An 18,350-nucleotide genomic window follows, 5' to 3' on the forward strand; every position below is an offset into this window, starting at 1 on the left:
CCCAGGTTTTATAAGTTAGGGCTGCATCTTATGTGGCATTTGCTGTTGTATGTAAGATGTTGGATTGTGTAGACACAAAAAACCCAGTAGAATCATTTAGCCCTTAACACAGCTTAAGCAGAAGGAACTGTCTACTGGTACTAAAATTAGTCAGAAATTAGAAATTGGTCATTTGAATAGCACACTATGGAACATTAAAGAACATTGTTGGACTTCAGAGTGGTCTTGATAACGGATTTCTATAATCCATTATACGTACAAATAATGTAACACTGGTATTTTTTAACAGACTCCATTGTCCACCTTTCTCCAGATGGAATTTATATTAAAATTGCTGGGGGTGGGAGCTGACCTGCTAATGGCCACTGCAATTATTTACTGTCGTTTTTATTCACCAGGCAAAATAAATCATATCTAGCTTGTTTATTGATATAAGGAGAAGTTTTCTATGCGACCAATCAAATTTCAATCAATCATTTAACAAGAAGTAAAAAAAAACTGTTTGCTGACTGCTGTGAGAGTGCAGTCTACTAGTGGGCAACATGAAATACCCATTGTGCTGTCCCTAAGGCAAATCTTTGTGATAATAAAGAAGCACTGTATGAGGAGCTTGCCATGGGGATAAGGGAAAGGAAAGGATACAACTAGTGGCTCAGGACATGCTGTTAGGTGGCTTTCATTATACATCTTCTCAGTCCCAGTTAGGCATTTTATGGTGCTCTGCAGGGTGTCTGCATTGGATTGTTTAGTCCCTAGCACAATGCCCGTCTCTGTACAGCCAAACGAAGGCCTTTCCACAACATTTATAACTGTCTGTCTATATGAACACAAACTCGACATCCTGGCTAAGCCATTAATACTTAAGTTATACAATACGACGTATTCATGGTCCTTCTCAGTGTGTCTTGAGTCAGTTATTCCATTCAATAAATACAAGTAAATTGTCCAGTAAAATAACTTTCTTCAAGTGTAAAGGGAATGCATTTTTTATGTTAGAAAGCGAGAAAATTACACACATGCAAGCAACAACAAACCAGTATTACTGGGCAGATTATTCGTATATATTTATGTATTTTGATAGTTGGTTTTGTTTCCTCTGCTGCAGCTGGCTTTCTTTTTCTCTCTCATTCGTTTATCATCCTACATTAATCTGTCACCCAGCCTGTAGTGCTGTAAAGTGAGCTTTCTGATCCATAATTCACACCTAGAATTCTTTAAATCTAAGGCACTAATTTTACCTAAAAGAAAAATTAGAGCTTATTTATCTGTACACTTATTTATTAACGTTGGAGACAAGCATCATTGGTGACCTACAATTAAGAAAACAAAAGGAAAGATCTGATTGGTTGCTATGGGCAACATCACCAGTGTTGCTTGTCTTTATTGTTACTAAATAAGCCCCATGCTGTGTACAAAGTGCAATTTCTGACACAAGTCACAAGCATTTTCCCCACAATTCCAGCATAATTGTGGCCACAAAATGGTGATGCACCTGTACAAAGATGTCCTTTTGCAGTTACAAAAGTAACTTAGTCCACACAAAAGAAAATGATGTTTGGCAAAATTACCTTTTTTGGTCACAGAAGACATTTTGTATTCATGAAATTCTGTTTTCACTAAATGTATTGTGTGAATATGAAAACTTGCTCACAGGTGATCTTATTTATGAATGAAAATTCAATGCACTAGACACAAAAACACACATAAATTGAGGCAAAATTTTGTGTTTACATCCATTTTTACCTCTTCATTTGGTGCTAATGACTGCATTCACTGAAATATGCTGTGCTCTCCAGAATCTCAAGATTACATTTTTCTGTTTATAGAGTTACTTTATTATTATCCCGATTTAAGAAGTGCCAATGTATTGCACAGCACATTCGGGACTTATTGGCATGTTTCCCTGAAACACACTGATTAATGATAGATACTTTACAATGATCTCTACATTATTCCCTATATATTGTTTAGAGGGCATTCAAACAACAGGGGTAGATCAGTTCAGGCCTCTCAGTTAAAGGGGTAGATCAGTTCAGGCTCTCTAATTTATCTTTTAGTTTCTCATCCACTTTCTGGTTGCTGGAGTACATGGGATCTTAGTAACCAAATAACAGTTTAAATTCCAAATTGGAGATTTGTGGAGTAAAAAAACAAAACAAAAAAAACTGGAAAAGTCCCCAAAGGAATAAAAAATTGGTCTTAGAATACCTTTTCTACATGATACTTTAATGAATGCTCGGATGTACTGTATGAAGGCAAATTACATATATTCTTTATTGGCTTAGTGGTGCTAATGAAAGTGATAATATAAAAGCAGAAGGCAAGTACATCACACAGATCATAAAGTTGCCAGTGCCAAAGCAGACTGTTCGTATCCAGAGCCGAACTGGCAATCCAGGGGTCCAGACCGGCAATCTGGAGGATTTTTTCAAAATGCCAGAGGGGCTGCTGTAAAATGCATAATCAGTCGCTATTTATTTGGCTGGTGAGAACTGTTTGGGTGTCTGTATACCTGAAATGTCAGGGCCTATTTCCAAACAATTTAAGGCAGACCAGGTATGAGATGCTAAAGCATAGCCATCGATACCAGAGCAATCTCTCTATCCCTGTGCCTTTAACTCCTTATGTCCATGATTCATCTGTAACGAGGAACAGTTTCAAGCTCTTTATTGTAATCTCTGAGTAAACAAGCGATATATATTCCAGGGTAACCTTTTGCCGTCTCCCATACACACTGTCACCACATAAATTCTTTGTTCCTGGTTAGACTCCATATGGTATTTGTATATTCTTTACTATGAAAGATCGGAAATCCACGGTAAGGTCTGAAAATCCATGGTAAGCCATCTACCCCTTCATGTAGGGTTGGATTTCATAAAACAGAGTCTAAAATTGCATGAAACATATGGGTGCCTTGCATTCCCCACTCTAAACAAAGTTTTATCATAATTAATTTACATTCAAGGCCTTCAACAGTCTGTGCTTGAGGTCCTTAGATACGGATAGGCTGTAATTAAAGAATAAACCTGATAAAGCACAAAAACAGATGGTTTAAATCTGATTACAGTGCCTGAGAACTTTGTCCTGTTGTGGTATTGGGCCTAGGGCATAATTGGTTCTCTGGTGCCCCATAATTCATAGTCCAGCTAGTAGTTCTCTAGCTGTTATTGGACATCAACTCCCAGCATCCCCTTACAGACACTATAAGCTGCATCTTAGAAGAACTACAGACCTTAAGCTGGCCATACACGCACCGATAATATCGTATGAAACCTCGTTTCGTATGATATTCGGTGCGTGTATGGCAAGTCGGCGAGTCGACCGATATCGCAGGAAGCTGCTGATATCAGTCGACTTGCCGATCGGGCCAGTTAAAAGATTTTGATCAGACGCCATAGAAGGCCCCTGACCAAAATCTGCCTTCAGAAGGAGGTAGAAATCCTATTGTTTCTACCTCCTTATCTGCCTGTTTCAGCCCTGAAGGTTAGTGGCGGATCTGACGATCTTTCGTACGACCGATGGTCGCACAAAAGATCGCAGATCGCCACATGTGTGGCCACCTTTAGAGAGGAGGATGAGCCCTTTAGGCAGTTCTTCTGTAACAAAAGCCTGCTGGCAACAGTTACATGTGCTTTATGAAGCCTTTCTAAGGACAATTAACCTGTTATACAAACCCCACCTCTTTCCACTGCATTATATTGCTTCAGGAAACACAACTATAGCCTTTCTCTGCCTTCTCTTGCCATGCTTCTTACCCGCTTGAGTCATAAGCTACAGATAATAATAGTGTCACAAATTGACATGGTCCATTCGAGTAAAGCTGGCTCCAGGTATGGTAACTCCCAGCACCAAAGCATATGTTTGTGCCCAAGCAAATGGCACTTGTTCATTGGTTGCACCTACATAATTATTACCAAATATGTCTCTGAAAAGGCTTTCATTGCACCAGACTTTCTGCTATCACTCACACTAATGTGAAAGATACTGAATTTAAGGGGGGATTTATCAATGTTCAAGTTTATTTTTTTTTTCTTCGATTTTTAGTGCTACAGCTCACTCAATTCGAATTATTGTGCAAAAACTCAAATGTCTAATATTTATTAAGGTAAAAGAATCCAAAAACTGAATGTAAAAGCTTGCGAGTTCATGTAGAAGTCAATGGGAGTTGTCGTAGGCAAAGTCAAGTCTTATTTTCAGTTCGAAATTTTCGCGTTCTTTGCAGTGTTTTTTTTTAGTTTGCAAACTCACAAATTTTAGATATTCGAGTTATTTTTATTTGTGAGTTTTTCTTGTTACCAAATAAGCGTTAGAAATGGGACTTTATTCAAATTAGAAAAACAATCTTGAATTTACAGATTTGAAAATTGATTAATAAGCTCACTAATGTCTCTTGGCTCAAATTAGATTGATAACATAGGTATAGGGTTGCCACCTCTGCCGGCTTTTTTAGCTGGGTAGGGGTGACATCACAGGGGTGGGGAGGAGGCGTGGCCGTGATGTCACGGGGCAGGGAGGAGGCAGGGTGGGGCTATGACACGGAAACCGGGCAGGAGATTTTGACCCCTAGCAGCCCGGGTCAAAACCGGACAGGTGGTAACCCTACATAGGTATATGCACCTAACCTATATCAACAACAATCCTGTTGTGTCTTAGGTTTTAGTGCCCTTTAAAATATAAAAACTAGAAGGAGGCTATAAGACTGATATTAATGAATGAGGCAAGAGAAGTGTTCAAGGTAGTTGTAGAAGTTTGTATAATAAAATTATAGAAAGTTTTATTTGTGTATAGGATTCTGGGAGTTGAAATTCCTAGCAGCTCTCAGGCTAGAAGTTAAACTTAAACTTCTTTAAAAACTAAATAGAACTGTAGTATTTTTCATATTTAGCAGTCTTTTTATGTTTTAGAATGTAAATACATGCCTGGTACACACAGCTCCCAGTTGTGCCTATTTGCAGATCCCAGAAGAGGTTAAAATACTCTTAAATGAGCTTAGGTTGTTGCCTGAGTGTAATTGGGCATAGTTGTGTGATGAAGGTGTGGCCTAATAGTCCTGATTTACCATTTGGGAATTTTGAGAGGTAGAGGGGCACACATGAAAAAATTATCTGTGAGCTTAAGTTGTCCAAGTGATTTCCAGCCCATGGATTCTAGGTGAAATATCTATCCTCTCCCTCTGCCATTCCTCTTACAGGTCATGTAGTAGAGTTGTACCATATTAGCAACAGTTCAGAAAAAGAAAGAACAAGTTTTTTTTTATTGTAACATGATACCATGCATTGCCTCAATGAGAATCTGAAAAGCCCACACCAAGGGCTCATCAACCTGTCCGTGCCCCTACCCCCGCTAATTAACACCCTAGTCTGTTGTACACAACATGACTGTCTGACCTTGCTTCATGATATATGTATATATAATACTGTATATTCATTATGTAGCCCAATGACCCATAGTTGAACAGAGGAGAGCAGGACATGATGTTAGGGGGGATAACCCTCCTTTCCTGGTGGTGGGGGGAAATCTCTGGCTGAGGAGCTTAAGGGCTGTGACACATGGGGAGAATAGTCGCTCAGCGACAAATCTCCCTTGTCGCGGGTGGCTAATCTCCCACCGCTAGAATGTAACTCGCGGGTGGGATGGAATACGTGGCGCCGCAATTTGCAGAAGTCACAGAAGTTTCCTCTCAAGGTGGTCCCTAAAGTTACCTGGCAGTTGGCTTTGAGCAGGTGGGATACCAGAAGCAAAGCAGCAGCACTCCCTTGATTGTTTTGTAGAAGTTGTTTTGTCACAGGTGGGTGGTGCCCCTAACTCGGAGTCCCAGGGGTGAGTTGAATGGGCAGTGGGCAAGGTTGGTCATGTGGAAGGATATGGACTTTGTTTACTTCTTTTTTAGTGGTTTGTTATGTATTCATTTATGTTAATAATTATTGTTAACAACTGCAGCCTTCTCTTCCTAATATTGTGGTCATGTGTCAATTCTTTTGTAGGGGTAGGTAATAGGGGTAGGGGTAGGAGAATAAACTGGGATAGCAAATCTTGATGCTGCATTTGTTGCACAACCTGCAACCTCTTTCCACCAACTTGAAAACGGAATGGGAAATATCCAGCCTTGCTTTTAAAAACTGCCCTGCCAGTATTCTTTGTATGACATATAATCAGCAATGTTTAATAAAGTGTAAATTGTAGAGAAAATGTTCTGCGGCCTGTTAACCTTTGCTAACAAACTGTTTTTGCTGCCACAGAATTTTCAGTGCAATGAAGCTGTGTTCGAGGCGGTTGAACAGCAGGACCTGGACGCAGTACAAATTCTTCTGTATCAGTACACGGCTGAGGAATTGGATCTAAATACCCCTAATAGTGAAGGATTAACTCCTCTGGACATTGCCGTCATGACAAATAATGTGCCTATTGCAAGGACGCTGCTTAAGGCAGGAGCCAGGGAGAGCCCCCACTGTAAGTAACTGAAGGAAAGGGCACTTTCTCCTTGGCCATATGTTGATTTGTGTGCGTGTATAAATGTCCACATTCTTACTAACTATTTAGTGAAGTCCCCCAAACAGATAGAGTACATCATAGTAAGCTGGGGTTGGATAGAAAGGATAATGGTTAAAAAACAAAATCCCATTTACATGGGAGCTATTGCCCAATGTGTCTTCTGGAATGACCACAGATGATTTCAAAGTATATTTTCAATTTGCAAGCTTATGAGTTCCGTAACCCATAGCATCCAGTAAGATATTGTCTATTAAACAGGAGACAAGTAAATGCTACCTTTTGATTGGTTACTATAGGTGGCTAGAGTTGCAGCATACTTTGCACTTTTTATTACATAACACCATTAGAATGAAAAATAACATGATTGCTATCTTTGGCCATGGTAAAACCTGCACAAAGTGGGTGGGATGATGATATTGGTTTGGGGGCTGATGATGATCTTGAGGGCAGAAAAGTGATAACAGAAGGTGAAATGGTGACGTTTGGGGCAGAATTTTAATATAGAAGGTGGGGCTTTGATATCACTGGGATGCAATTAAGTTTATTTTTGTCCAGGTTTCACATCTGAAACAAAGACCAGATGTTTTGAACCAGACAGCCTTTTGAAAAAAACAGACATGTTGCAACCCTAAGTATATACAGGTATGGGATCCCTTATCCGGAAACCCGTTATCCAGAAAGCTCCGAATTACGGAATGCCCGTCTCCCATAGACTCCATTTTAATGAAATAATTTAGAATTTTAAACCAATTTCCTTTTTCTCTGTTGTAATAAAACAGTACCTTGTAATTAATCCCAACTAAGATATAAATAATCTTTATTGGATGCAAAACAATCTCATAGGGTTTAATTAATGTTTTATTGATTCTTTAGTAGACTTAAGGTATGGAGATCCAAATTACGGAAAGACCCCTTATCCGGAATACCCTTGGTCCCGAGCATTCTGGATAATGGGTCCTATACCTGTACTGGAAGATAAAGATATACTGGCCCTTTTCTGGCACTGGCACTTTCCTTCTTCGTGTTGGTTCGCCATGCTCTTTTGGTGCCCCAGCTAAGGACAGAACTAGTGTTAGACAGCAAAAGTACATGTCTAGATGGAAAATGGGGGGAATACAACTAGATTACTACATTTTTGGAAGAAGATAAGTGCTGGCCTGGGTTCTGAAGTAAACAACTACAATTACTGGAGGTTACCTAACACCTTGGCACCCCCCCCCCCCAATTCTGCCTTTCCCTGTCCCTTGTATTAGTTTTTAAAAGACTGCCTTGTTAAAATAGCTAGGAAGAGCATCTGTCTATCTATATATCTATCTATCTATCTATCTATCTATCAATCTATCTATCTATTATCTATCTATCATCTATCTAAAGTTACTTTATTTGCAATGGAAGAGGTATGATACTAGTGTAACTGGATATGATACTAGTATCATTAGTTTGAATCCTACATAAATGCAGATGGGGTTGTTTTTTCTGTGGATGTTAGAATCACAGGTAACATTTCACATGACCATATTAGAGTTTTAATTTCCGTTGAGTCACAGATGTAACATTCATAAAATATAAAGCAGAGAGACTTAAAAATAATAAACATTTAAAGTTAGAATTCTGCATAGCATGAGACATATTAGTGTTTATTGGACAAAACAAGAAATCAAATTACAAAATTATTTATAGACTTTTCATCTAATGGGACTCAAAATTGGGTTTTTATATTAAGAAAAACACTCAATTTTTTAATATATGACTTTTCATATCTACCAATTGTCATTGTCTATCTCTGTCAGGGTTTTCCCTTTAGCTCTTTCCTCATGCATGTATAGCTGAATCTTACTCAGATTCCATGCTCCACATTAAAGTCTGTGCAAGCAGTTATGGAGGCACCCAACGCAGTGTTTTCATCTGGCCATGGGTCTCAATGATGTAGACTCCACTGTCCACAGTAGTGTCTGTTCTGTAGGTTTTCTCCTCTCAATGGCCCCTTCTCTCCTTGCTTCACACCCACCCCTGGTCTGTTGCCTGCATACAGTATGTAGTCCCACTTATTTAAAAAGTGGGGTCATTCTAATTACACTAAACCCTGGACAACTCTGCTATTGTACGCTATTTGCAAGCTTGAAAAAGGGATTATGCCAAAGTGGGATGTGTATGGGGCAGATGTTGTAAATGCCTGGGCAGAATTGGGCATGGCCATGGTAGACGTAAATGTGCAAAAAGGCCTTTGTTCTGTAAACGGTGAGATATATGGCTTCATTTTTTACCATTTACATTTTCATTTCTTAATTTCGATTGGGGAAATGTAATAAAAGTCATAGGCCATAAAGCATTCTAACCATGCAACTGTAGCATGGGCACAATGGGCACAATGGTGTGAAGCACTGGAATAAAGAAGATGGAGAAGTGCCACGTGCAGCTTTCTTCCTCTCTTTAGTGAAATAGCATTCCAGAGTTTAGAAACATAGTTGCCCTGAGAAATTTCACCCTGGAAATTGGTGAAATGGCATGGGGCAGAACTGGGCCAAGAGACAAATTCAGCAAAGGGGTGAGGGTGGGGTTGCATTATACCTCAGCTATGATGAGCTGTGTCTTCTAAAGGCAAGTATAGACTTGTGCCTTTCCTAATTAGAGAAACCCTACCCTAAGGGGCTGATTTACTAATCCATGAATCTGAATCCCGAATGGGAAAAAATCGGATTGTAAACAAACATTTTGCGACTTTTTCGTATTTTTTTTTATTTTTTTCGTCGCCGACGTGACTTTTTCGTGAATTGTCGCAACTTTTTCATAGCCGTTACGACTTGCGCGAATTGTCGTGACTTTTTCGTAGCCATTACAACTTGCGCGAATTGTCGCAACTTTTTCGTATTGAGCGCTAGTAAACGGCGGGCAAACCTTTACGATTTTTTCGCTACGGCTACGAAAAAGTCGTGACAATTCACGAAAAAGTCGTAACGGCTACGAAAAAGTTGCGACGGAAAAATCGCAAAATACTGATCATTACGAAAAAAACGCTTTCGGACGCTTTCCATCCGTTCGTGGATTAGTAAATCGGGCCCTAAATATTACATTCCCTACCAGAACTCCATTTAGTAAGATGGGTTAATGGCTATTGAAAAAAGCCACCACTAGTACATTTTAGAAGCCAAATTTCCATCTTTAAGCAGAATTGTGGCTCTTTTTTAATGTAACTAGAAAAGTTTTGGTCCCTCCAGTTCACATCAGAGTTAAGTAGGGGGAAAGTTTTATTGAGTGTGCTGCCATCTGATCCGAACCAAAGTTATCCAAAGCTACACTATGCTGCATAATATAACACACTGCTATCAAGTACACTTTAATAAAAATGCTCAGTATTTTCCTTTCCAAAATTACAAAAACTGATTCACTGAGAAGCACATAAATTGATTGAATTTTGTGGTTCTATTGAGTCTGCATAGAATGAGTTATCTGGTTATTATTATTCTGTGTCTTCTTGTCTGTTTACCAAATATTTTGCATGTTAGTCAGTGCTTTCAGAATCTTTGCTTTGTCCTTTTTCATTTTTGTCTATTCTGAATAGAATCTTGAGCAGCTGAGCCCACCTTACTCACTTCTACTTACATAAAAGGGAAAAAAATGGCTCCTGTTAAAGGGAGAAGCTATTAATACTGTGCACGCCAAATCTTACACAGTAGAAGGCACCTGCCACCCTGAGTATAAGCACGCATCCACCAAGATTGTTTTATTTTAATAGTCAATATAAGGTAGGAATGTAAGCTTATAGGATAAACCTGTAGTTAGGGTTGCTTCCTGTCCGGTTTTGACCCAGACAGCCCAGTTTTCGAAAGAGCTGCCTGGGTCAAAACCTCCGTGTCATAGCCCCACCCTATGATGTCACGGCCCCACTTCCTCCCCGCCCCACAACATCCTGACCCAGCCTCCTCCTCGCCCCCCGTGATGTCACCCCTGCCCGGCTAAGAAAGCCGACAGAGGTGGCAACCCTATCTGTAGCAGTGTAAGTAGTAATGGAAGGTCACTTTCTTGTATAGCAGGAACATGTTACAAGACTTAAAAACCTGGACCTATTATATTTTGCTGGCTTTCTTATTTTTTTCCATTACAGTTGCTGGTGAAGGTATGGGACCTGGGGTTTTCCAGATAAGAGATCTTTCCATAATTTGGGTCACCATACTTTGTTTACTAAAAAATCATTTGAACATTAAATAAACCCAGTAGGGCTCTTTTGCCTTCAATAAGGATTAATACCTTAACTGGGATCAAGTTTACAATACTGTTTTATCACTACAGAGTAAAAGTAAATCATTTTTAAAAATGTAAATAAAGTGTTTACAATGGATTCAATGGGAGATGGCTGTAATTTGAAGCTTTCTGGATAACGGGTTTCCAAATAACAGATCCCAGACCTGTAGTACAGCATGTGTTTTTAATAATCACATGCAGACTCATGTTTGCAGCATTATGAAACAGGTAATTTTACTGTTGTGCAGTATGTTTTTAAAACCACATAAAATCCATAAGTGCACTTGAACACAATGTGAGTGATTTGTAATGTGCAAAATAAGTGTCCTCCACCTACTCACCAGACTCCACAATGTAGCACGCCAAATGGCATATAGATCAATTGATTGTAAAACAAGAGAGAGCACAAAATAGCATAATAACGTTTATTATAATAAAAGACCTGCGCAATACAGGCTACTTACAGAAATGTAGTATAAAATGAGTGTATCAAAGGACAAGCTCAACGCGTTTCGTGTGATTACCGTCATGCTTCCTCAGGAGCCAGTTTTGTTAAAACTTAACGAAGAAAAACTTAAAAACGTTATTATGCTATTTTGTGCTGTATCTGATTAGCTTGATAATTTGATATCAGTGAACTATTAAAGATCTGTGGATCTGTCTATTTCGACTTTTAACATTTGTCTTCCTATTAAAACTTTATAGCATGTACAGGTATGGGATCCCTTATCCATAAACCCGTTATCCAAAAAGTTCTGAATTATGTGAACTATTATCTCTGATAGAGTCCATTTTCACCAATTACAATTTTTTAATTTTTTTATTAATAAAATAAAAAAAAGTGCTGTGTGTTCTTATTGATGGCAAAACAATTCTATTGGGCTTAATGAATATTGAAATTATTTTTTTAGTAGACTTAAAGTATGGTTATTCAAAAAGATCCCTTTTCTGGAAAACTCCAGGTCCTAAGCATTCTGGATATAAGGTCCCACACCTGTAGATGTGGATAATAAAGAGTTAACAAGGAAATATATTAATTTATACTGCTATTTATAACGCCCCTCTCCATTTTTAGCTGTCTGTCTTTCGTATTTCTAATGATTACAAGAAGCACAAAGCGTCTTTAATAGGGAAGAAGTGTGTTGCTTGGCCTTGTGGGTAGTCAGGAAATGCTGTTAGACAGTGGACAGGCTGGAGCCAGCGACAGAATCCTCAGTGGACTGTACCACTCACCAAGCTGGGGGGCCTCTTGGAACCCCGAAGACAGCACAACACAAGAGCTTGCTGAGATCATGACTAGCGGAGCAGTGCATTGGTCTGAAGTAGGGTGCAGCTAAGGGGAACTGAGTTTGATTTTCCCCTTAGCTGTCAGGAGCTGTCATTCAATGTGTTAACACTGCCCTATAGAAGCAAAGCAGTGACTGCGGCGCTCAGTCACCATCCTGACACCATAGTCGCATGCAAATGGAACACCAGACTTTAGGAAAAATGTAGCTGGAAGTCCCTCTGCTTTTTTCCCGGCTGCTGGGTGAATGTTAATGAAACCTATTATATTCCTTGCCAATGCAGTTAAGCGTGTGCCTCTTTTTGTAGGTTGCTATACCTTTTTATTAGGCTAATAAAGTGGTCTTATGAGGTGTTAGGCAGCACACATTCAGGAGCCCACAGAGAACTTTTTATCACTTGTGGTGGGGATGTTTTTTTCTTTTTCAGGATCACAAATGATATAGGATCAGCTGTTGATACATGGCAATGGAATTCTCTGGGTTTAATTAACCTAAAAACATCATCTGCTGTCCACATTTACTCCCAAATCTGCAATAGCACCCAGTATTTGGGCAGGCCCTCTTTATCAGGTTTTGGTGGTTGCATGTATACACCCATTTATTGTACAGCACTACTGGATATGTTGGTGCTTTATGTAATGATTACATGGCATGAACAAGCACTTGAGAGGGTAGTAAGTAATGGGATACAATAATATCTGATTAAATACATATTTAAACATTTTTCAGGTTAATCTGTATCCAGGTTCATCTTTCAGGTTAATCTGCAGTATCCTATCTGAGAACACAGCAATGCCTCTTATTATCATCTACTTGTCATATACTCCTTTAGGTTAGATTCTAGGAGTTAAAACTCTAGAGAGGCTATTTGCTTAAAAGTAGTATTTTATATGGAAGGGACTGCTAAGAAATGCTTGAAAAGGGTGGCCTTTTCTCTGAATTTTGTCATATTAATATTTAAACGTTTCTTGGTTAATATAAATAGCATAAACTGATAAAAGAAACACTACGGCATAATAAAAAAAAAACTAATCAGTGAAAAAAATGAGGTCTAGAGTATTTTCAAGAATGCCTACATATATACATTGTTTTATAGCACAAGTACAAACAATACAAATGTTGCCTCTATAAGCCCCTGATTTAATTATTTAATTATTTTTTGGTTATGTAGACATACTATGGATTTGGGGTACTATGTGTCATTGGGCTGAAGCACACGTTTTTCTTTCCTTTTTAGTAAAATATTAATCTAAAAGTATGTTGGACAAAATATCAATATGATCCTTCTACTATAATTGTGTTAAGCTTATTATATAAGGTATAATATTTATAGGGTGTTTTGTAACAGCTTTAAGACGAGCTGTACAAGGAATGGGCAAAATCATAATACATATGATACAGTTTTTCCTTTACTTTAGACTACTCCATATTAGTATGATACTGGGGGTAGCAAACTGCTGTAAAAGCACAAGGAGTCCCAAAAGGTTACTAGGAAGACCATCTACCTTCAGAAAAAGTTGTCACAATTTAAATACAATATCTGTACCAGCAATCAAGGTAGCAACAAGCCCAACAAGGATAACTACCATAAAACTCGATTGGAGTGCAGAAGCTTCTTACCCCTCACACAATGCAAGACCGCCCAGGACTCATCATTGCCCTGCTTTTAGAAAGTGCACACACAAAAATAAATATCCATACAAACAAGAATAGAAAGGAATAAACCCAATGCTGGCACTGGACACCTTAATATAAAACACAGGAATATATTCCCAAAATAAGCTACTAGGACAACAACCTGTTAGACCTGCATCGAGAGAGACATGTTTAGCCTTTGGCTTTTGGCCTTTGTGAATTTAATGGTTAATTTAATGGCAAAAATGTACCTTACTTTTGTGCATTCCCCCTAATGTGCACGCAATTATTAGGAGTAAAATATGAGGCTCCCACCCATGCATGCACCCAACTGATTTTGGTAACTGTATACTGCAGTAACATGAGTATAGTTTCTCCTAGGCAAGTAAACCGTATCAACCAATCAATTAAAATGTGTAATACAAAAAATCTGAGTACTATAATGTACCTGCCTGGGGCAAACTATCTTTTTTCCTGCATAACACTGTTAATACACATATTGTTCTTTATCACCTCACCAAAAACAACCAAAAGTAGTAATTGCTGTTAATTCTGCTCTTCTTTTTAACCTATACACATGTATCTGCCAATATTACAGTTCTTAAATACAAAATAAATATAACTCATTTAAGATCAACACTGCATCTTTCAAAGTGTTGAATTTTACAGTTCTAAGCAAATAAAGGTTAATAAAAATGGAACTTATCAAAAGAATTACAGACATTGCCTTTACTGCTGGTATAGTTCATGATAAATGTGGCCTTTGGCTAAGAGGGCAATTTACAAATCTCAAAATAACAGCAATTATACATAGACCACTTGAATTACAAACATAAATGCAAACAACACACTTTTAACACAGTTATACCAATCTTCATTTTCTAGATATGCAGGAATACTCCAGTTAGAATACTTTATGGAGGTCAAAAGTACTTGGTATAATGAAAAAAAGAATGTTTTCGCTGAATTAATTTATAAATCACCTATGCCACCGTGCATCGTGCTGATTCTCACATTACAAGCTTTTTGCACTGATAATGAGTTATACAGCTTTATACATGTACATATTAGCACACAATGTGTAGCAAAAGTGACCTGCACTTTAAAATAATGTCAGAGCTCACATTTCTAATGATCAGAGATAGTACCATACACATAGAACTTGCCTGGAATCTGGAAAGTAAAAATATTTTATGAACCAACTAGACGACCCACTACCGTTTTGATGGCAGCAAGACCAAAAGGTCTGGTTCATTTGATGCCATAGAAGTGATAACAAGAACATAGAGAGGGCAGAAGGGAAAACAAGACCGACAGGCTACTCAAGAACATGCCTTAACTGTCCCCACTTCTTACCTGCATCCAAAATAATCAACAACCTACGCACAAAATAGGACTGTACTATTCAGTTATCATTCCAGTAATGCTACGGCTACTGGTTCTTATCCAGCCAGTTATATTCTTCTTTGAATTATTGTATTAACATCTACTCACCCAATACGAATGTAAGAACCAGCAGACTAGGTCAAATGTTTAATTATTATTAATGTATTTATAAAAGGCCAACAAATTCCACAGTGCTGTACAATAGAAGGGTGTATACACAGAATTTGCAGAGATTATTTACAAAATACAACCAATTATGATACATGGTTTACATTTGGTAAAGAGGGTCCTGCTCAGTAGAGTTAGGGGCTTATTTACTAGCACTGGCAAGTTTGCGCCAGTGCAGTAACCCATAGCAACCAATAATAATATTATTATTATTATTAGTAACATTTATTTATAAAGTGCCAACATATTCTGCAGTGCTGTACAATAAGTGGATTTCATACATTGGACATACAGAGTAACATATAAAGCAATCAAAAACTCATTCAAGAGGTGAAGGGAGCTCTGCCCAAAAGAGCTTACAATCTATGTGCTTTCCTTTTGCACCCTGCAGCAGACTAACACCATATGTAATAAAAGGCACATGCTCTAACCAATAGGATATTTGCTTTTAAATCAGTGACCAGTAAAAGCTACATGCTGATTGGTACTTGTCATTACATATCCTATTATGTGCACTGGGGTAAATTTGGCCTCTGTTAATAAGGAGACCCTGGCCAATTCACATGTGTTATCCTGAATCCTGTGGTTTCTAAGATGTTATTCTTCTAAGTATTTTTGCCATTTACTAATTTCTAGCTATAAATGAACAGTGGGGACCAATAGGACTTAGCTTCACAGCCAAACTGCTGGGGCACCTAAATCTCTCTTCTGAACACAACCAATGACAGGGCATGTTGTAAGCAATTTCATTTATCTTATATCACACTGTTTGAATAACTAATCAATGTTCATTTTACATTAAAGTCTATGAAAGGCTATGCATAGTCCATTCAGGCAGATTTTTATGAGAAGTGGTCGGCAACACTTCCATGTAGTCCATTTCTGCATTTGTCAGTTTGACATGTTGGATCACACTTACAATAGGAATAAGTAAATGATCCGAAAGGGGGGAAAATGCTACAATTTTCTCTGGCAGATTGACATTGATTAATTGCAGATCAACTGTAATCTTTACTTCCAAAATCCAGATTTCACACACAGAGCCATACTATGTGTATAAAAATATTTGACAACATTATGGCTCTTTTAAATATGAACAGTCAGGCTGTAACTATGATACATACTAATAGAGAAAAAAAGCCAGACTTTATGCAGTGATTACTCACATATGTTTAGTGAAGGGCTATTAACGAAATTATGTTAATATGGCAGGCCAAAATAAAACTTGTTTAGCACTGATCACCATGTTCGCTTTTGATATGATACAAGGTTTATTTCCCATCTCATGAAGGGACCAATGCCACAACCAATGGTAGCAGTTTTCACTTTCACTATTGGCTGTATATATATATATATAACTGTACAGAAGTAAATGGGTAAATATAATATATTCATGCCTTGCTTCCATGTTTAGTTTAGCCTTAAGTTTCATTCTGTCCCTAAAAAGCTTTTTTGCCCAGACAACACTATCTTCTATCACTCACAAGAGTATAATGGTAAACTGTGCCTATAGGTAAGTGGTTGTTCAATAAAATGCAATGTTGTTATGGTCCTCAAATGCCCCTGTGTGCTTCAGAAAATGGTTAAACACTCCAGAACCCCTACGTTTAAAGATGTCCTCTTAAATATAATGGAAGCTATGGGTGCATCTAGTGTGGTTGCAGATTACATTGAAGTCTACAATGCTTGGGCCCCTGTAGGAACTAAATCAGTAAGACCAGTACCAGTAGCTACTAAACCAATAGGAACTACATTTACTTTTGCTTCTTGGTGGAACCTAGACTGTTTGATTGAACACATCTGGCTGATGTTACCGTAGCTTTGTGTCCCAGGTTCTTGACTGGGGATCCCCAACCTTTCTTATGTGTGAGCCACATTCAGATGTAAAAAGTGTTGGTGAGTCACACAAACATGAAAAAATGTATTTGGGGTTACTAAATAAGGACTTTTTGGGCTATTTGGTAGCCCTATGTGGACTGCAAGCCTGCAGAAAGGCTCTGCATGGAGTAAAACTGTGTCTCTGTACTTCCAAAGCTTGTCTCCAAGCCAGATAGAAAGGCACCTTCTTTGAGGCCACTAGGAGCAGCATCAAAGGGAAAGGAGGGTGAGCAACATGTTACTCAGGAGCCACTGGTTGGGGATCATTGTTCTAGGAGCATCTTCCATCTTCTAAGATGGCTGTTCGAGGGACTGATTCTGGCTACTATCTGCCCTCTGATCTCTGAAGAAAGCGGCTCGCAAAGCACCATGGTCAGCCAGAGAATGGATAAAACTTGAACTTTATTTACATTCTTAAAAACCCACAACGCCTGACGCGTTTCGTGCGTGCCCGCACTTAATCATAGGCATACATTCTGAGACAGTAACATGGTATATAAAGCCTATCAATTAATGACATCACAATTTTTTTTTTCTCCTCTTAACTTTATGTATATAAAAATGAAACAGAACGAAATAAAGAAAGATAGACTAACATGACATATACAATTCTCTGGCAACATCACTTTGAGGGAACATAACAATTAATATCAAATATAGAATTTAAACCATGTGGTTGGCGCGTGCCCAATGTAAATATCCATTTTACTTCCCTCTGCAAAAGTTTCGTCCACAGACTCCCACCTCGTTCATCTGGAAACACCCTGTCAATAGCCTGAATCTGCAGCAAAGCAACATTACTATTGCAACAGTCGATAAAGTGCCTAGAAACTGGACTATTACTTTTTTTTGCAACAATATGTGCAATATGCTCCCGCATCCTATGTTTAAGTGGACGGATAGTACAGCCCACATACTGAAGGGAACAATTCATACAAGTCAACAAATAAACCACATGGTGTGTGTTGCAGTTAGCATAAAAGCGCATGTCAAAAGAACACTTGGTCACAGTGCTTTCAAAAGTAGTGGAACGCTTGACATATGCGCACGTAATGCATCTCCGCGCACCACAGGGATATGTCCCCTTTTGCTGATTTCAGAACTGTTGGAGATAAATAATTGCCCAAAGTGGGGGCTCTACGGGAAACAAATTTACAACCATCCACTACCACAGGGGCTAACTGGGGGTCATTGAGGAGAACTGGTAACAAGTTTTGAATAATCTTTTTGATTCTATAAAATTGTCTACTATATGTAGTCACAAAG

At 38.4% G+C, this 18,350-nt stretch overlaps 1 protein-coding gene across 1 annotated transcript in view; it reads left to right on the forward strand.

Moving 5' to 3' along the window:
* ankfn1 (ankyrin repeat and fibronectin type III domain containing 1) overlaps nucleotides 1-18,350 on the forward strand; it is a 212,044-nt gene that overhangs the window by 27,500 nt on the left and 166,194 nt on the right. The window contains exon 3 of the mRNA XM_031894809.1: nucleotides 6,240-6,450. Coding sequence (XP_031750669.1) covers nucleotides 6,240-6,450 — 211 coding nt within the window. The remainder of the gene's footprint in view (nucleotides 1-6,239; nucleotides 6,451-18,350) is intronic.

Source organism: Xenopus tropicalis, chromosome 10, assembly GCF_000004195.4.
Source record: "Xenopus tropicalis strain Nigerian chromosome 10, UCB_Xtro_10.0, whole genome shotgun sequence".
Taxonomy (NCBI): Eukaryota; Metazoa; Chordata; class Amphibia; order Anura; family Pipidae; genus Xenopus; species Xenopus tropicalis.